Source organism: Athalia rosae, chromosome 3 (genome assembly GCF_917208135.1).
Source record: "Athalia rosae chromosome 3, iyAthRosa1.1, whole genome shotgun sequence".
Taxonomy (NCBI): Eukaryota; Metazoa; Arthropoda; class Insecta; order Hymenoptera; family Athaliidae; genus Athalia; species Athalia rosae.
In genome coordinates this window covers 2,540,003-2,559,050 of record NC_064028.1, presented here as the reverse complement: position 1 = coordinate 2,559,050, position 19,048 = coordinate 2,540,003, and the positions used below count along the sequence as shown (strand labels likewise).

The 19,048-nt window shown below is 44.2% G+C and overlaps 4 protein-coding genes across 9 annotated transcripts; 2 read left to right on the top strand and 2 right to left on the bottom strand.

Moving 5' to 3' along the window:
- Positions 1-61: 61 nt before the first annotated feature.
- LOC105686488 lies at positions 62-6,939 on the top strand. Of its 6 annotated transcripts, none has more exons than XM_048652053.1 (5): positions 94-241; positions 2,052-2,377; positions 2,576-3,486; positions 3,552-3,662; positions 3,728-6,939. In XM_048652053.1, the coding sequence occupies exons 3-5, from the start codon at positions 3,349-3,351 to the stop codon at positions 6,011-6,013; spliced, it is 2,535 nt and encodes an 844-aa protein (XP_048508010.1). In that variant the 5' UTR covers positions 94-241; positions 2,052-2,377; positions 2,576-3,348; the 3' UTR covers positions 6,014-6,939. The 6 variants fall into 6 exon arrangements, with proteins under 6 accessions (XP_048508014.1, XP_048508010.1, XP_048508011.1 ...); XM_048652054.1 differs by adding an exon at positions 502-618 and having other exon boundaries at positions 94-416; positions 2,052-3,486; XM_048652057.1 differs by having other exon boundaries at positions 62-241; positions 2,166-3,486.
- On the bottom strand, positions 854-1,622 carry LOC105686155 (mitochondrial carnitine/acylcarnitine carrier protein-like). Its single transcript, XM_048651837.1, has 3 exons — positions 1,586-1,622; positions 1,324-1,505; positions 854-1,276 (listed from the first exon to the last, which is right to left on the bottom strand). The coding sequence occupies exons 1-3, from the start codon at positions 1,620-1,622 to the stop codon at positions 878-880; spliced, it is 618 nt and encodes a 205-aa protein (XP_048507794.1). The 3' UTR covers positions 854-877.
- On the top strand, positions 6,335-19,044 carry LOC105686154 (serine/threonine-protein kinase S6KL). Its single transcript, XM_012400777.3, has 9 exons — positions 6,335-6,568; positions 6,812-6,939; positions 7,023-7,290; positions 7,368-7,452; positions 7,517-7,624; positions 7,712-7,870; positions 7,970-8,058; positions 18,321-18,530; positions 18,600-19,044. Exons 1-9 carry the CDS (start codon positions 6,491-6,493, stop codon positions 18,741-18,743), a joined length of 1,269 nt encoding a protein of 422 aa, XP_012256200.2. The 5' UTR covers positions 6,335-6,490; the 3' UTR covers positions 18,744-19,044.
- On the bottom strand, positions 8,400-11,889 carry LOC105686489 (protein bangles and beads). Its single transcript, XM_012401370.3, has 3 exons — positions 11,707-11,889; positions 10,120-10,675; positions 8,400-10,034 (listed from the first exon to the last, which is right to left on the bottom strand). Exons 2-3 carry the CDS (start codon positions 10,654-10,656, stop codon positions 9,120-9,122), a joined length of 1,452 nt encoding a protein of 483 aa, XP_012256793.2. The 5' UTR covers positions 10,657-10,675; positions 11,707-11,889; the 3' UTR covers positions 8,400-9,119.
- Positions 19,045-19,048: the final 4 nt, after the last annotated feature.

Genomic DNA, 19,048 nt, shown 5'->3' with positions numbered 1-19,048 from the left:
GGCGCCATCAGTGCTAAAGAATAAAGTTTCACGGGGTAACAAACCCTTATACATCGTTGAGAGCTGTCGTCATCTGGTGGTGAAATAAAATAATCGAGTCATGTAGCACTTGACGCCTTTTTCCGCACAGTCGGCGTTTGGCCCCTAGCTTGGCAGCAACGGCACAGGAAGCAGTGATAAAAAATAAGCCTGGAGGCGACGCATTAACAAGGGGAGTCCCCGAAGAGGGATGAACATGCAGGTATATTCAACAATATAAAACTTTATTCCTTTGTAGATCGCTTTCGCGTTCATGTAAAAGCAGTCACGATAAATATTTTCTACCACCTCCTGCATTACCACGCCGCTCCTGCGATCACCCTCAACTCTTTTGGGGAAAAACTCGTAATGGGGATTCCAGGATTTCGGTTGAAATTGTACGTATTCTTTTTTTGTGAACTTGGCCACAGTTTTTTTTTTTTTACGTGTGTTTCATAGCACATGATTGTAATAAATATACAGGTTGTTCATGGAACACCGAGAATCATAGCCAAGGTGCGTATGCTTTGAGAAATTTCATGGCGAATTCGAGACCCAAAAAACAGGCAGCGTTCGCAGGAAAAGCACGCAACATTACTGGTACGACCCCACGGTATAATGCCATGAAACCTTCTTCTTGTATGACAATGGGTAGGGCAGACCTCACCCCTTTCGGAAATGTTCCTTCCGGAGCAGTCTGAAGACGAGATTTTATTACATCGGCTGGCATTCCAACCGACCAGTTAGCTATTCCTGCAGCACCCCCAGCTACGAGAGAAATCCACATCGCGTTCTGGAATTATAATTTTCGTTATTTTATCATCATTTGATGGACTGAGTCGAAACTTTGAACAAAGGCTCAACCCACTTCGGACCCGTACATGCTCTGAAGTGTCCGCGTAAGGACCTCATAGGTGTAAAAATACATTCCTGCGGCAGGAACGTCACGTAAAAGCGTCGCACAAGTGCCAACGTAAATATTCCGAATACCTCCCTCTTTCCAAAGCTTAACTCCGCAGTCTAAGAAACCTGAATATTTTTTTTCATTTCCAGTCTGCATCTGAAGTAGGCATTTTATCCGCTCTCCCGGTGCCATCACGAAAGATGTGCACATGCCGCTAAAAGCTCCAGCTAAAAATTGCTGTGAATCCGTTAATTTCTGTTGCCCAGGTCTGGCCACGAGCCTCTTGCCCAGTCCAAAACCGAAAAAGCTAACTGCAAATATCGGGGTGATCGCCACTAATGGCGCAGTGACTCCCTGAAAACAATTCGGGATATTCGACTACAAAAGGGATAATTTAATACGGGGTCGAGAGAATTAGCTGCGCCTTTCACTTTATACAATCCCATGGGACCTTCTCTGATTACAATTTTTTTCACCGCATCCAAAGTTCCCAAATATTCGCCTGGCATTGTTTGGAGTCGGACTTTCACCGTGTCCAAAGGGTGTCCGGTTATCACCGTGCATATTCCCCCGAATCCACCCGCTGGGGTGATTGATATAAATCAGAGGGGGGACGTAATGTTTAATTAAAATTGTTTTTTAATTCGGTATTGCTGAAATTACCCAACAGATATTTCAAGGGACTTTCTTCCTCGGACATAATAGCTCCTTTTCACTTCGTCGACGTAGAAACTGCAAGTCTAGTGAGCCAAAATGTTCGTCTGCGACCATCCGTAGATCACTCTTTCCGGTAACAGAGGATTATTTTTTCCCTGGCCAGTGTAATTGTGGGGTTTTTTCTCTGGCATTTGACAAACGGCGTTCCCAATTTTGCTTCAGATTTGCTTCCCTCGGATATTTTTCTCGTGATTTAATGTGGGGTTAAGATGGAACAAAGAACTGAGCGTCCCTAGAACAAATAATTGAAAGTACGCCACCTCTTGACCGAGTGTGATTAAAATCTTTGAGAAGTGACAATAGTTGCTGCAAATACAGTGCTCCCGCAAAATGTTCATTCATATTATTCATGCGTCGACAATTATGCGAAGCAGATAGCACATTAAAATACGCATCGTTATCTCTTCTACAGAAGTACTGGCATACTGATCCCTAGAGTTCGAAGCAAGAGAGCTTAAAGAATAGATAGTTGCATGGGGCATTGCCGGCGAATGGATAAAATTTATGTTATCTCCAACTACGACAGAACCCTCGAAGTCGGTGGTCATTGGAAGGCAAAGTAAAACCTTGCTGCAGAAGTTACCAGAAATATTGCCGATCTAATCGAACTTGCTCGAATTCTGCCGACCGTACACGAAGGATTTGAAGATTAAACAGGGATGAATGCTGCCACTGATGACCACACGTGTGAAGAGCCATGTGAAACCGTGGTGAAACCATTGCCCATGAGATTTCTCGGTATTTTTTCTTTTTGTTTACACATCGTGTATAACCAATTTCTTTGTTTTGACTGATCAGAGATGCGAGTCGATCAGATTTTAGACTATGATGACGAATGTTATTGCAGTGTAGCTATCAACGTGAACACTTAACTACATTTATATTTACAAATCTCGGTAACTCAGGTGACTTTTACTTTTATTACATGTATATTAGAGTGATCATGGATATCCCGAATTATCGATCATAGTTACGCTGGTAACGCAACATTTAAAATCGTCAAGAATTGACAATAGCAGATTTCCGTTGCGGTGAGGCTATTTCGGCCGTATTTAACGTCAACAAATACCCGGGGTGATATGAAGACTCGGAAGAAATCGTCGGAACGTCATAAATTCAACAACGATTCTCTCAAACGGTGGCTACTCAAGATCGGCCGAAAACGACGTAAAGGTTTACTGCAAAAGGTACGATATTCGAAACTGATTTCGAGTTTCTAATTTGTCGTTTCTGTGTACAATGGAATTCATCTTCATAGCCCCCTGAAAAGCATTTTGAATCCCCTCTGACCGCCGACCGAGGCTAACCAATCCGTGAGTTGATCTGTTTTTTTACGAGTTGGGTTATGCACTAATCTTTATGTGTTTGTAATAAGCTATAGCTAAGTGTGCAACGAGAGTTACCAAACGTTGAAGGATCTGTTAAGTTAGTTTTGGTCCAAACTGTGCCCCGTTTTAATCAGACGACCGGCTCATAATCGGCAATATTTCTTCAGGATATTGTAATGAACTACTCTAGGATTATTTATTGCATTTTTTTTTTTTTTAGTCGGAATAATGTTGTTTCAATAGTTCTCCTAAACCCATAATCCGCAGTATCTCTCACCCTAAACGTGCATATGATATTATTTCGTATGAAAAGATATTACGACCGATTCCTAACTGCGCCGAGAGTGGTCAAGTATCAAGCAAAGCGCTGACTGTGGAAATATGATGTTCTTTATTAAATACAAATATATCTATATATATAGTGATACACAATTCGTTATCGAGCGCAACATAATTCTTTGCTCGTCTTGTTGTAATATAGTAGCTATAACCATCAAAGGACTGTTCAAAGATATCTTGGTAAAGTATATTCTTATAAAATTACTGTTTTTGTGTAATCCTGTATCTAAATTATCCTGTTATAGTTTAAGGCGCAGTTGGTTGGGCTGGAAATCCCCGAAACGTCGGTGCGTGCGGGCCTCGTGCAGATTTCTACCCATTGTTCTATTCGGTTGAATAGAATACCTGCGAATAAGGTAGGACATCTTGTTGATTTCAACATTGTACTGCATGTGTCCTTACGAATATTATTCATTCACAGACACCTCCCATTCGTCATTCAAAAGTCAAAGAGTCCGGAACAGAGAGAAGTCAAAGCCATCGTCGATTAGCGTATAACAGACCTAGCAGCTCCTTGAAAAAATCTCAACATCGACCATACAGAGATGCCACGGTAGTTAGTCCGATTTTGAAAAACTCCGATTTACAAAACAACTCATCAATTTCGACACAGTTGTCGGAATTCCCTACTACCACCGACAGATCACCACATCTGAAGGACGAAACGTCCGTTGGATCGAAGATGGACATCCATCGCAAAGATTCTACTTCTGGGCAACATCGGCCGACTTTAGAATTAGAACGCATCTTTTACAAAGACGAAAATACATCCCATCATCCAGGAAAAGCTGATGACCAAATTCATATTCATGGATCCAATAAACCCGGTGGGCAGCGGAGAAGTCGATCAAAAGAGAAATGGACATCGAAGCATCGCCGACTCGATAGCGAAAATCAAAGTGACATCGCTTGGCGGTTGATTCCCATCGATGAACAGTGTGTCCGAAAACCCCCTGATACGAATATTTTGCGATGGACAAGGCTGATAAAACGAAAAGAGAAACTTTCGCAGAAATATCTCGAAATTTTCGGAGAAGGCAAGTTGTCTAGGTCCGATTCTTCTGATATGTCGATATCCTTGACGGAGTCAAGTGATCGAAACCCAGATAGCAGTGATCTCGGCAGTGACAAGTCCTGCTATATTGCCGAAATTCAAATTCATAAAATTCACGAAATCCCGGAAAATCGCAAATCTCCGATTCTTGGTTCTAGAAGCAAGAGAGTAAATTTACTAAAGAATATCAGAACTATCCAAGGTATAAAGGATAAAGAAAATTCAAAAACCGAGGTCACCGAGAAAGAATCGTTAGTAGTCCAAAATCGAATGCTGATTCAAAGTGCTGGGGATGAAATTTTTCCTACAACAGATGATCGATGTAACACTATTAGTCCAGTGTTGACATTCAGTTCGTGTTTTCCACTAAAGTCTCCCAACCCAGTCGACATCGAAGTTGCAAAAATTCACTTAGTTGAGATCTCCCAAAAGAAATTGGGGCACGTTCAAGATCAAGCCCTGCTTCAAAGTTCTCAGGACAAAATTTTCCCTATTACTGATCATCAATCTAACACTCGTGATCTAGAGTTAACGTCTCAGACTTACAACTCTGATGCAGTTAATCAGAACTCTGATAAGGGCATCAATTGTGAGCCTTTAACTACTTTGGAATTGAATACAGAAACTTTTTCTGTAGATCCTAAAAAGATCATGGAATCTTTAAGCAAGAGTAAAATAACAAATAGCGATATGGGCAGGTGTAATGACAGTGATGTGTTAACCAGTTCAATGGAATCAATCTCTGAAAAAGATATCGAACGTACCGATGAACTCAGTCCTAATTCGAAGACTTGCAAAGATGCAGAAGCTACAAACTCTCTTTTGGCAATGACAACATGCCAATTATCAAAGTTGCTCACTGGATGGGGAATATCCCATGTGAGCAGCCGACTCTTGGAGGCAACGGATGTTATCTATCTGACTTTACTTGGTCGTCGCAGACTTATTGAACGTCAACAGGCAGCCAATCAACTAGCGGTAAGAAAGAATCGGAAGAAAGAGCTTCTGACAGCAGCGCACGAGTTTGAGTCACACGTTCTAAAATTTCTAGAGGAGTTCATGTATCTTTATCAAAAATTGGGTACCCGATCTCGCGTACTACAATTCATCATGTTAGGTTTGGAGAACCGAACACCGGCAGGTTCTGAACCTTTTTCTAAATCAGAACTGGATTTCCTTATAACTGCAGCAAACATTGATGATTTTACAAATTGTGAGGAGCAGGTTTCACTCACAGGGATGAAATCTTTGCCACGGAATGAAGAACCTCGACAAAAAGTTATCTGCGAAATCGATCTAACTATCGATGAGCCTGATCAAGCGGGCACCATAGATTTGATATGTGACAGTAGTACAGACCCACAAGGGCATTGCAAGGTGAAGAGTGGCTATGATCTCAACGCTAACAAATTGCCCCTACAACTACCGAACATTGCTGAAGTTAAATCTATATCACACCAGCAGTTTGAAACCCTAAATGAAAAAGAGAAGATAAAGTTTCCATGCTGCATCTGTAGAAAGGAAAGCACTGTATCATGTGGACAGTGTGCTAAAACAAACTATTGCAATGAAGATTGTCAGAGAATGCATTGGGAAGTAGTTCACCACACAACTTGTGTGCCGCGATCAGGTGTTATCCGCTTTACGGAATAAAACCACGGAAAAGGAGCGAGCGCATGCCAGAAAATTAATCTTATTTCATGTTTGTTAGATGTACGCAACCTGTAAAAATGTATATTCGTATCAGTATTATTCGTTTAAATAACATAAGTATAAGGTACAGGCGTACGGTCCGATAGCCCGTCGTCAACATGGAGTTCATGTTTTAAGAATAATTTTGGTATCATGTGTGAGCAGTTATACATTTTGTACACAAATAATCATCGCTCGTTCCGAAAAAAGAGTTTCCTCGCTTTCGACTATTGCTGCGGCCGTGAAGAGTGGATGGATTCTGCATGGACCGCGGATATTCGTTGTTTATGTCATTTCCGGTCTGACGTCATATCCGTATAGCGTATGAATATGATCTTTCAACATCGTCGATAACATCGCAATAATATAATCAGTCAGAATTGTGGTTCTATGTGAATGTATACGTAATAATCCATCTCAAACCCACCACAGAGGCGGATGGGCAATTGTAACACCAAAAGGCAAAAATTTACACCGAAGGACAGACAGGAGAGGCAGACTCCCTATGCGAGCCACGTTAGTAAATAAACAGTTTTCTAACCTAAGTGCCACAATATGAAAACGTATCATTTGAAGCTTTTAAATCTTCAAGTATCTAACTCTTCTTGCCACAGCTAGTAAAATAACCTGCATCGTAGTAACCTGCAACTTTAACTCTTTTCGATTTAACCCCTAAAGTTGAAGCCTAATTTCATGTGGTGAAACCTAACTTATTCCTAATCTATTGATAATCGCGATTAAGTCAACTTGCCATGATAGTCCAGCCTTGACAACGCCGGTAGCAGTAGGAGCTTCAGGTATCTTATATTCGGTGGAAGCGGAGTGGCAAATTCAGCAGCATCTGCTCGTATTGAAACATCGCAGCGATCTCGTGCCTCTCGCCGAACGTAACTATGCCTTTTGAAATCATCTTATTTAATTTTATTGTAGTCAGGTAGCAGATGCTTTATTAATTTCACTTTTATTTCAGAACAAACCAGGGCACAACCTGTGATCTACATTCATTCTATAAAACAAAATGGCCAGTGCCACAGTTCGAAGCTGCCTTTCTTCCAGAATTTAAGATTAAAGAAGCTGCGTCTGAGGCAGAGTATGATTTTATCGACATAATATCCAAGGGTGCTTATGGACAAGTCTATAAAGTCCGAAATCGTAATGATGGAGAGATATTTGCCTTGAAAGTCCTCAGCAAGGCACAGATCATTGCGGAAGACGCAATAGAACGAGTCAAAGATGAAGTAGGCATTCTTCTTCACTGTGGATTTGTGTTTGCTTTTCTTGAGATGCTATTTTTTTTTCAAATTTATTACTCTAGGTTCGCATACAGCAGGTTGTTGGGCATCATCCTTTCGTTGTCAACTCATCTCGCCACTGGCAGGATAGAAGAAAACTCTACGTAGGTAAGAGATCTGTTTGTAATGATTATTTATTTATTTATTTAGATTCTCATTATTCTAATTACAGGTAGTGACTACGTTCCTGGAGGTGAATTATATACCTTGGTTCAAGATTATGGGAGTCTGCCGGAGGATGCAGTCAGAATTCTAGTTGCTGAAGTTGCTTTGGCAATAGGTGTGTAGGCATATTATATTTACTCCATCTCATTATCCGTGTACATGCAAGATACATGATCACAAGATATTTTGATCTGGTTTATAGATTTCCTCCACAATGCCGGTGTCATTCACAGAGATATAAAAGCATCTAATGTTCTCTTAGACAATGAGGGTCACGCCCAACTGATAGACTTTGGTTTTGCCAAGTGGTTACCCCATGGACATAAAACTTCAACACTTTGCGGAACACCACGATACATCGGTAGGTTCCATTTGTAATAGTGAGCAACATTATTAGTTGCGTGTTTAAGTACTACGTACTCCAAAAGTACGGTCACTTAGTCAATCCTTTCTTTTGCAGCACCAGAGATCTTACGGAGAGAGCCGTATGGCCACGCAGTTGACTGGTTCTCCCTTGGGATCCTGATGTTCTTTCTACTAACAACTGAGGTGAGTTTGGTCTGGATTATATATTAACATACATAACTACTGGTGGTGAGATCATCTTATGTGCATTAGAGGGAGGAATAAAATGAACCGACGGGCTTTTGGGGTTTGAATTTATTTTTTAAGCAAGTATATGATGGGGGGGGGGGGGGTACAGTTGGGAACCGGAAACCGCAACCCTTGTCAGGCGTGAGCGAAAAAATTGAAATTGCTGATTCTTGTTGATATAGTCAACTGAAAGATTCTTTATCGAGTAGACGATGCATGCAGTCATACAGCGTATACGTAGTACATTTTAACACTCGTATTCGTAGTACTAATACTAATAATAATAACAATAATGATAATGATAATAATAATTTTATTAATAATAATAATATTAATAGTGATAATAATAATAAAATAATAATCATAATGGGCGCTAAACGCGTGTACCGGAAAGGCGAGCAAATAATTGTAATGATAAGATCAATGCTAGTAATAGAGAAGTGGTTCAAATAATCGAAAGGCTCCTCGGTGCAGTCCTATGCCATGACTATACTACGATGTATAAATGACACCAAAGATAAATGCTGGTAATGATGGTATAATAGTAGAATAAATGATGTTATGACGTCTACACTCTAGTTGTTTAGAGTGCAGGTGAAGTGGTAAGTAACGGTCAACTGGGGCAGGTATCTAGGTGCAGCCGATATAGGTAACACCTACTTCAAGTTTAATGATGCATTAGGGAATTTAATCGAATCTTTGATTCTGGCAGCTTGTAGTGCCATAGCGGTGGCAATCGAGGAACACGCGTTTTGCGGAAGCACGGTGCCCTCCCTTCCTCTCCCTTTATCTACCTCTCACTCTCACTGTCACACTGACTCTCACTCTCTATCACTCGTTCTAGGATGATATAATAATATAATCCATTATTCTATTCTATTATTATTCTATTCTCTTCCCTGCTTTCTTTCATATACTTTTGCGTAACATATCTTCTCTGTTATGTTCCTCTCCTTTTTTCGCAACCTATCCTGTTCCTCTGGCATAATTCTATCACTCGCGAACAACTGTCCCTTTTAAGAGATCTTCTTCGAACCCTGCTCGCTCTTCTCCTGACTCTTCTCCTGACTCCAATCTTCTTCGGACTTTGTAACACCAGTTTTGTCCGCGTTGCTCTTCTCTTCCTCGCTTGTCTCTTCACTTGATTCTTCACTTGATTCTTTTGACGTTTCCGGCGCAACTATTGGCTTCTCACCCTCCAGCTTCACTGCCTCCGGCAGCGTCTCATGCACGGTCGGATCCTTAGCGACCTCGGCAACCTCTTCCTTGATCAATTTCTCTTCCTCTTTTTCAATTTCTTCTTCCTTCTCCTTCACCTCGGTCGCTTCTGCGGGGAGCGCGATTTCCTTCGCAGTTTCTTCTCCCTTTGTTGCGCTCAACTCTTCGATCGCCTCCTCCGCTTTTGCTTCCACCCCTGACTCACTTACCGTCCTTGACCTCTCTGCAGTTTCACTGGCCAAACCTGCCACGGGATTTTCTTGTCCTGCTACCTTAGATTCCTCAATTTTGGAGCTTGCAATCGGCGATGTCTCGGCTTGTTCCTTTGTTTCTGAAAACTGAATTACCTTGAGAGAGATATCCTCCGGTTTACTTTCATTATCTTTGGCAGCCGGGGCAACTGCCTCATCTGCTGTTTTTGCCTCCGTTTGCGAACTAGTGACGGCTACTTCCTCCAGCTCTTTCGGTTCTTTGTTTTCCTCGCTGAGTTTGCCATCGCGATTTATGTGCTCTGCAATCGAAACAGGCTCCTGAATATTCGCTGAGTGGTGCTCCGCTTGTTCGGGTATCACGTCGGCAATGATTGTTCGCTCCTTCAATGCCTCTTTCTCCGTCTGCTCTACTTCATGTGCAACTTCGGCTATAGCCTTCGCGTCCTTGACCTCATCTATCTTGAGCTTTTCTTCTTCAGCATTCACCGGCGCAGGTTCCTTCTGTAAAGTACATAACGACATACAGTTCTGAGTCCTATTCGTCTGATCCGTTCTATTTTTTCCATATTGAATATCGAAAACCCACCTCATTTACATTAACCGATTCCTCAGACCTCGCGACCGGGGCTGGTTCCTCCTTTATCAGAGTTATCTCTTTCACCGCGATGCTCTCCTTCGGCTCTTCCGGTTGTGAGATTTCCGCCGACGCTGGAATGACGATGTCGTCGCTCACCTTGTTCTCGTCCTTCCGTGCCTGCGGTTGATCTTCTATCTTCGGTTCAGCCTCCGCTTGTACGATGGGGTCCGAGCCGATGACGGTTCGTTCCTTAGGGATCTCCTCGGGACTGGCGACGGCGATTTCTGGTATCTTCTCAGCCGTGTAGGTGGCCTTTTGCGTGACATCCGCGACACCGTCGTCCAACTTCTTGGGGTCTTTGCTCTCGTCGGCGTTTATCAGAGTCGCCGTATCCGCCGATGTTTCAGGGCTAGCCGGTCCCTGTCCCAACGGTATAACGGGATGTGCGTCTTCGGGGGATGGCGCCGCCAGAGGAAGTCCTCGGGCGACTCCAAAAATCGTAACGGCGAGCATCAGCATCGCTGCTGTTGTCGGTACCCCTTTCATAATGGTAGACGGTTCTCGGCTGAGTAGAGAAAAGAAGAAAAAAAAAAAAAAAATGAGAAGGAATTAACGAAAAGTTGTGAAATGAAAAAACCGTAATTATTCCTAGACGAGCGTCGCGAACCTCGTGCCATTCAACCCGACGGAGTATCGGGTGATTTCAACGAGCAATGAAACTGGGCGACATCAGCTACCGAGAAGTCGTAATTACAGGATGCGCTGATAGGTGTATCTCGTACGCGTACACGGGTGCCGGGTAACATTGGTAGTTGCAAATGAAACTGGTACGCGTGTAAACTGCGGGGGTGGTGGAGTACCACGCGCTTACAAATATAGTAAGCCGAGTACATCGTACATGTACGCACACAGTCTTTTACATATCCGTTCGAAACGGCAAACGAAATAACAACAGTTAAAAGATAATTTGCTTGTAAGATCGCGTGCAAGCCCATTATACAATTTATCTATCTATCTATACGTCCGCGGTCGGTCCGGAGCCCCCAAGGCCCGTAAGCTGGGAGAATCAATCCGATTAATGATACGGTCAATTGTCCGTTTTGCTACGTGATAGGAGCTTTGATATCGAGGTGGTAACGCTCGTTCGTCCGCGAAGGAAGTCCCGACAAATTCGTATCTCTTCTAATTGATGTCGGACAATACGAGAGGAAGGAAACTGTTGCCACTGAAATACGATGCGCCTCTACGGTAGAAAGAAGTCCGTTTGGCAGAACCATTATTTCATCAAGATTGTTAAAGAAGTACAAACTACGTATGTACGTACAACGGATAAACTAGGACTTTAACTCAAACGCCGAATCGAATGAACTTTGTCGTTTTTTTTTTTTTTTTTTTTTTTTTTTTTTTTTTCAAATTTTCATCTCTACTCTGTATTCGCACAAGAGTAGTTTATTGAGAAGAGAATTAAAAATTGAAACAAAAAAAAAAAAATTCAAAATTCAAAATTCAAAAATTAAAAAACAAACAAACAGATGACGAGGAGAAAGAAGAAATTAAAATCTAACAAGATCACGGAGGATGCGACGAGTTACTCACGTTGTCTCAATTGACGTTAACAGATGATCTCTTATAATCTCCGCGTCGAATTTCTCTTTGTCCGTTAAAATCGATCCTCTCGGTTATACGAAATCCCTTTGGACGTTTCAAAATTTGTATTCACGATATGGATCTGGTTACACGGCTCCTGCGGATCGGGATGGCACGCGCTTTCTCAAAGACTCGGTGAATGAGGGCTGAGCCGGCGGGGCCCCGTTTATATACCGTGCGGGGCCCTCTGCAGATGACCCCCCACTGCCGAGATCGGCTTCCAACCGAACGTGAACATCACCAACACCATCGCCGTCGACGTCGCCGTATCATCGGCGTGTTCTTCGAGTGCCCGACCGCGTTACAACGGCAACAACGGTGGTACGACCAACAATAACAACGGCGAGGCAAGGGCGACCCTCCGCTTCTTCGGTCGTCCAAATATGCGGCCGATATGAAAAAAAAAGATAGTAAGAGGGGTAGAGATAAGTGATAAACGATCGGAGGATAACCACGTACGGTAAACTACCAGGTATATACATGTACACCTTCTATTGTAATCGTGTTTACGTTTCGAAGACGCGTTCTCCTGCATCATTCGCGTTACTTTGTTTCTCGTACTCTCTTTGTCCGACACGCGGGATGCATCGGTCCGTTCGCATTGTGCATTTTCAACGTTTTCGAACCGCGTGCCATGCCATGCCGCCGCCGCCGCCGCCGCCGCCATATACCTTGACCTGGGTCCGGAAACGCGTACCTGCGTAACGTGTCCACGTAGAAACTGGTAACGGGGTGCCGGAAGCCTCGAGCGTATACGTTCTCACGGGGTTATTTCTATTGCACGTTTATCTTCCGTCGTCGAGATCATCGGCTAATCGCGTGCCTCAATTTTCTCTCCTTACTCTCGATAAATTTCGCAGACCGGCCACCCCGCGACGAATGAATGGTGTGGTGACGCGTCGCGGTATAATCTGCGGAAAAATAACGATATCGAAGGTCTGGCCTGTCGCCGAACCTTGAAGGTGTTGCAGCGAGAATAGATAGTATAAATTATTGACCGTGCGGTGAACTCAGTCCTTTTGGTGACCTACTGCAACGAGTTGCACCTGCAGGTAGCGGCATTCCGTGGGTGTTCGTATTTATCATTATCATTGTTTGTTATTTCTCGTGAGGTATTTTTATCCTTATTTATTTATTTATTTATTTATTTATTTTGTTATTTTCGTGCGACCGTTCATTGTACGTGTGAATTTTACCACCGCGCATGTATGGAAACGTGGTAAAAGCGTGCGACGATATTAAGGGACGGCGGGTTATTATGGACGGCGGGTTGTTTTAGTCTCGCTCGAGAGCGTCAAGGGGACGGAATGGACTGAGGTAATCGTATTGATGCAATATACATCGTGCCTCCGAGATTATAATGGGTATTACGGCGCAAATCTAGTCATAATATCACCGTCATCATCATCATCATCTTGATCATCATCTCGCAAGGAGCCCAAGGTCTATGAAGCCAGCGAAGCTGGTCGTCGCCCTCCTATGGAGTGTATAGTTTTTGAAAAAAAAGTTCAACCGAGGCCTCTGCACCGCGGTTGCACTCCGGCGAACCGGTGACACTAACGTTAGTTCGCGTCTAGCTAACCGTCTAGTTCTTATGCGCGAACTATCCCCGTTAGTCAGAAGCGCGAAATACTCATTCCCATTTGCCATTGCCATTCCCATTCCCATTCCCATTCCCATTCGCATTCGCATTCGCATTCGCATTCGCGTTACTATCGGCGTGTTCTCGCTTCGACTGGATATTGTATCGCGTGGCCGTATACCTACCTTCGCGGCTTGGTCATTGGTCGTGAACCCCGCCGGCTCCGATGGTCGGACGGAGACGGTCGAGATAGCCGACTGACAAAGTAAATCGTTGCCAATTTTTTTGCCAATCGTTGACATTGTCTCGGATTTTTCGGATGCCCCGAAGCGTTTCAATATCGCAATTATTCGCCACACGGCTCTCCCAGCCGTACGGCCGGCAGTCGATGTTTGCTCTTTGCAAGTTGCGTTTCCGCGCGCTCTCCGAGATACCAAGTAGCGATTATCCGTCTCGCGAGAATAGAATACAATATACGTAGAGAGACATAGGCAGCGGTGCGCATAGGTTGTCGTCGTCGAGACGACTGGGGTATACCGTATAGGTTTCTCGCGTGCACGTACACGAGATATCGTCGTGTGCGAGATTGGTCGAGTGAGCGAGAAACGAGATACGTTACAAGGATGAGAAAAACGTCCTTTCGTCTTTGTCTCGTTGGTGGGCACCGCGCGCGGATTGCTTTATCGTCCTTTTTATATTTATTTATTTATTTTTTTTCTTTATTTTTTCTCTCTCTTTATTTATTTATTCCGCAGAGAGATGCGCTCCGCGTCTCCGCGAGGCACGCGAGATACGGAGGGTAGAGTGAAGGGTGAAGGGGAAGGGACGAAGACTTCGGACCGGCTAGGAGACGAGAAGAGGATATACGACGGTGTGTAGCTCGGCGAACCGGGCAGGACTTGGCTAAGCATTGAGAAACTGTTGATGTCGAGCGAAAACAACACAACACAACTCTTGGCTTAGCTCGGGTTATCGGCTCGATGCTGGTTTCTTTGGATTTTAAAAGCGAACCTACCGTCTCTACTGCACGCTGCGCGCTACCATGAACAAAATGAACAGCCGGCCAGCAGCCAGCAGCATCATCGGTTGATGCTCGTCGAGACGCGCCGCCTGACTTACGATTAGCCGAGGAAAACGGGGGGGTAGGTAGAGAGATATACGCGGAGGATACAGATATACGTGTACAGGGGGTACGGGGGAAAAGGGAGTTCTTTCCGATGCTATTTTCAGCATCCGTCCATCCTGCCGCTATGGTGTTCTCCACTTCTTATCCTTTTGCGAACGGACCCCTTGGGGAGAAGAGGAGGAGTAGAAGGGGGTAGGGGGTAGGGGGGGAGGGAAAGACGGCTTCCAGAGATCCTGCGGAACGGGTTGCCGGCCAGGTTTTGCGCTCCGCGAGGGATCGTTAAGATAATCACGGCTATTCCCCGCGTTGCTATCTTCGTCCTCGTCCTCGAACGACCTCATCCAGAGATGAAACCACGCTAGCTGCCGGCGTGCTACCCTAGCTACGCCCCGGGGTCCACGGATTCCCGGTTATAAACTCATTCTCTATTCGTATAAAAAGTCACACACATTATAGCGATGTTTTTCCCATTCGCGCGTTCGGATATGTTATAAAACATCGTAATTTAGATTGCGAATTGAAATTTAGAGATCTCGGAATTCGATATCGTACTGCCTCTGGTATCTCTCTCACTATACCTTTTGCGAAACTATTTCTTTCGGTATTCATTTATTTATTTATTTATTTATCTAGACGACCGATACGACTGCCCGATACCTGTACGAGGGGAGGTGGTCTATACGCGCGGCGGGAAATAACGAGCGATCGATGATATTACGATGAAGATTCACGGCGCCGTTAATCCGTGTTTTGCAATACTTAATCAAAAGCCTACGAACGTAAGATCGAGAGGTGAGAGATTTTATAAGTGGTCGCATCATCTCACTCACGTTTACCGTACTAGTAGTGTATACATTTGTATACATGTGTGTACAGGTGTGTCGACGATACGTGTACGCATATATCCATACACGTTTCGCTGAGCTACGACCGGAAAAATGTTTGTCAATGAATTCAAATCGCGTAGTATATGGAGGAGAGACACCGCGTTCGAGAGATATCGCGAGTAAAAAAAGACGAGGGCGTCCCGCTGATTTTAACGGACAATCCGTAAGCGAATCGTGGATAATATTATGTATAAAATGATATGCGCGCGAAGAAGGACGCGGACGGTACTTGTTGACCGTTTGCTTTTACATACTCGCTGCATGTACCACATACGCGAGTCGTGTGTATATACGGTAACAATAATTATGACGCACGGCCCCGCGGGCGTGGGCGAGAAGCGTGCCGTCGCGGTAACTTCTTCCGGGGCGAATTCCCCCCTCCGCCCCCCGTCTCCTGTCATTGCTAAAATAATAATCGCCCCGAGATGCTTGAACGTGCGACGCAGAGAATCGGTGTAAATCGATCGAATCGAACAAAAAAATTAAACCATCAATCAACGGCGGTGGCAATAAAACGGCAAAAAACGCGCGTTGACGCAAAAAAAAAATTTGAAGTAAAAAAAAAAGAAAAAAAAAGTATATACATACGAATAAAGAGGATAACTGCGGAATAATGTATCTATAGTATAATATGTGTACATATGTATTCCTTACCGTATACTGCGCAATAACCTGAGAATGAATTTAATGACGAAATAACCTCGCGTGTTAGCATGCCCCAATGTATAGAGAATTTAATTCGGCTATCAAAATTTTTATGCAAGGTTGTCACGAACCCGGTAAAGTCCAAGTGTATAAACGAGCGATGCCGGCCGTTCTGGACGTTGCAATTTTCGTAGGTATTAAAACATTGACCGTACAAGACCGTCGATATTATCCTCTTTTTACGCCTGGTCTTATGCCCAATCATATTATATCATACAATTTGGTAATTGTTGCGCCGGTATTCAGAGGATATTCAGCGTTAGATCGCGAAATATGCGTAAGCGAGGTGAAGAATTAATTAAATTTCCCCGCGAATGAGACATAAAAAAATATTCGAAATAACGTCGTCGTCGTCGTCGTCGTATCGTTTAGCCGATAACGCGTTCGCCGGTCGGCTATGGTGAAACGTAAGCATGCGTGTATGGATACGGTAAGTGCCGAATAATTCCACCTCCGTTGCTCCCGGTCCCCGTTAAACGTGCGTCGTGATCCCCTTCGAACGCCAAAAGAAAGTTCCCATCTGCAATTTCTCAATGGTCGGTTTCGTATATTGGATTCAATTGAATAATCGCGTATCCCACTGAGAACTCTGTCGTCTCACGCGCGCTGCCGAAAGTCTTTGCGCCTCCGTTCCCCCTCCGTCCCCTCCGCCCGCTCCCTCTTTCCTCAAATAAATCGTCGTTGCGATCCCGCGGACCCCTTTGAAATTACTCGGATCCGGGCCCAACAGACGCCCCCTCAACTTCCGCGATATCATCGTCACTCCAATGATGATAAGAAAAGAAAATAAATAAATAAATGAATAGAATAACGAACGAGAAGGAGGAAAGAAAGGAAGAGAGAAAGAAACCGAATAGGAATATGCACTCCCGTGAATATATCGTGCCAGTAGATTCGAGGAACAGAAACCTGTAGACTACGGTCCGAGTAGAGTATCCCTATGTGCAACGGATTCTTCGCGTTTCTCATCCTCTACAAAACGTTCCGTGAAGGTGAAGCTAGGTAATTGCCCCGGCCTGCAACTCTCTTGGGCTTTGCCTCTCCCGTGTGTCTCTACGGTCCCTCATATATACCTGTTGAAAGATGCTTCTAGATTTCCTTACTCGGGGTTTTCTCTCTATCCGCGGAGCTCTGCGGAGGAACTCGTAGAGGTTACGCTCTTTCGAAGACCGGGGCGATCTCAATTCGAATAATTACTCTTTGGAAAATGGCTTGAAAAATAAATGAAAAGGAACTGATTTCAAGAGCTCATCTTCCAAAGTCGGACGAGAAATTTTGAACAGCGTATCGGAGACTCGATTGGATAGATAAAATTCTATTTCGCCCCGCTGTACGACGTGGTGTGGAAATTGGAATTCCGGAATGGGAAATAATAAATTCGTGACCACAACAAGTGGCGTATTCCACGGCGTTATCGAGGTGGAGGAAATCAGTAGGAGGGCACTGCCCGATCATCCACCTGCGAAGCACGCGTCAGAGTGCCTCAGTTTGCCTACTAGATTCATCCTGCTACCGACTTCGTACCGGGGGGGGGGGGGGGGGGGGGGGGGAGGAGGAGGCTGTTGGAAACACCGCGTGTATAGAAAACCTGAAGGGATCCGGTGCGCTGCACGGATATAGCGTATCTGTTGCCATCCCCGGTTTTCTATAAATAGCGTGCCACGGCGTTTAAGGTATACGTACACTCGTACCTGTACGATATAGATTATTTTGCGCGGGTGCGTGTTGGTCTGAAAATGCAGGTGGTATTTGTGCTGCGAGCCCAACCGATGCGATGCATGCTACATAGCAGCGGCTCAAATCGCGAACGGTATAATATACCTAAGTGTAGAAATACTCGTTTAGGTCTCGGAGAGTCTTCGCCGGCTCCGAGAGCCCAAGAGGGAACCGGGGGAAAACATGCGCTCTCGAGTCCTCGGGGAGATAATTATATTCGAACACATACCGCTCGCCTACGGAACATCTTTTCATACCCTCTACCTCCTTCCACTAACTAGCCCTTCCAGAGAGACGCTAGTATTACCGCCTATGCTAGATACAGGTAAAATAATTTTACGACAAACGACGAGATACTTTCGGAATTTATCTTTAGAAACAGGAACGGTTTGATTTGAAAAAATCATTATTATATTCATAACTGTATATTAAAAATTGCCCTCGCAATGTCGTCGTCTCCCCCTTTCTTCGTTTTTAACGTTTGCGAGGAGATTCTGAAAAGATCTGTGCCAAATGTGAAGAACGATCACTCTATCGTCTGTTACAGTATCCAGAATCTTCTTCGGAGAACGGAGAACCTGCTGGGACCTCCGGCGCTTCTTCTTTATCGACTTACGCGCCTCTCTCAAATGCAGCGAGGGATCTGATCAAAAGACTTCTAGAACCGGAGCCGAGTTCGAGGCTGAAAAGCATCTTTGGACTCCAAAGAGTAGCCTTTTATCAGCACAGAGACTTTCGAGGATACAACTGCAAAACGGTGAGAGAAATAATCGTCGTCTATTCATCCTTCATGAGATCCGAATGATTCTAGAATTCACTTGCACAGGTATCGCCGTTCGAGTTCATTTCCTCAACGAAGAGGAGACGGTCGACGACGGAGGTTATCGAAGCGGAGAATGAGGCGCCAGACGTATTCTCAGGGTTTTCGGATTCAGCTGTGATGCTTCCGGATAGTGACGGCCGTCAATGACAATTTTTACAAATATACTTTTCATACTTTTTGAAAAATTTACTCGCAGACGATATTATTTTATCTTTTAGAGCCCCTGTACTATCTTTCGGCTTACCGTCTGACTACTCGCAGACACAGGTCTGACGGCTTTTTCAAACGAGGAATTTGTAGAGGAAACTTTTCAGGCCCGGCGCTCACGGTAATTCTTCTCTCCGATTCTCTATGTTCGAGAACTACAGGTAGAATTTCGAAGATTATTCGGAGTAACCGTATCTAAGAATGCAGTGACGAATCGGCCGCAGGTAAAAAGATTATAAACGTAC

Excerpts from the sequence above, each read along its gene's own strand:
- LOC105686155 (XM_048651837.1), bottom strand. The coding sequence starts at position 1,622 with ATGTCCGAGGAAGAAAGTCCCTTGAAATATCTGTTGG. Across the intron at positions 1,506-1,585 it reads TCCCTTGAAATATCTGTTGG|CGGGTGGATTCGGGGGAATA; the intron begins GTAATTTCAGCA and ends CAATCACCCCAG. Across the intron at positions 1,277-1,323 it reads CAGCTAATTCTCTCGACCCC|GGAGTCACTGCGCCATTAGT; the intron begins GTATTAAATTAT and ends AATTGTTTTCAG.
- LOC105686488 (XM_048652057.1), top strand. The coding sequence starts at position 3,349 with ATGATGTTCTTTATTAAATACAAATATATCTATATATATAGTGATACA. Across the intron at positions 3,487-3,551 it reads GACTGTTCAAAGATATCTTG|TTTAAGGCGCAGTTGGTTGG; the intron begins GTAAAGTATATT and ends ATCCTGTTATAG. Across the intron at positions 3,663-3,727 it reads ATAGAATACCTGCGAATAAG|ACACCTCCCATTCGTCATTC; the intron begins GTAGGACATCTT and ends ATTCATTCACAG.
- LOC105686154 (XM_012400777.3), top strand. The coding sequence starts at position 6,491 with ATGGGCAATTGTAACACCAAAAGGCAAAAATTTACACCGAAGGACAGA. Across the intron at positions 8,059-18,320 it reads TCTTTCTACTAACAACTGAG|TATCCAGAATCTTCTTCGGA; the intron begins GTGAGTTTGGTC and ends CGTCTGTTACAG. Across the intron at positions 18,531-18,599 it reads GAGGATACAACTGCAAAACG|GTATCGCCGTTCGAGTTCAT; the intron begins GTGAGAGAAATA and ends TCACTTGCACAG.
- LOC105686489 (XM_012401370.3), bottom strand. The coding sequence starts at position 10,656 with ATGAAAGGGGTACCGACAACAGCAGCGATGCTGATGCTCGCCGTTACG. Across the intron at positions 10,035-10,119 it reads AATCGGTTAATGTAAATGAG|AAGGAACCTGCGCCGGTGAA; the intron begins GTGGGTTTTCGA and ends TGTACTTTACAG.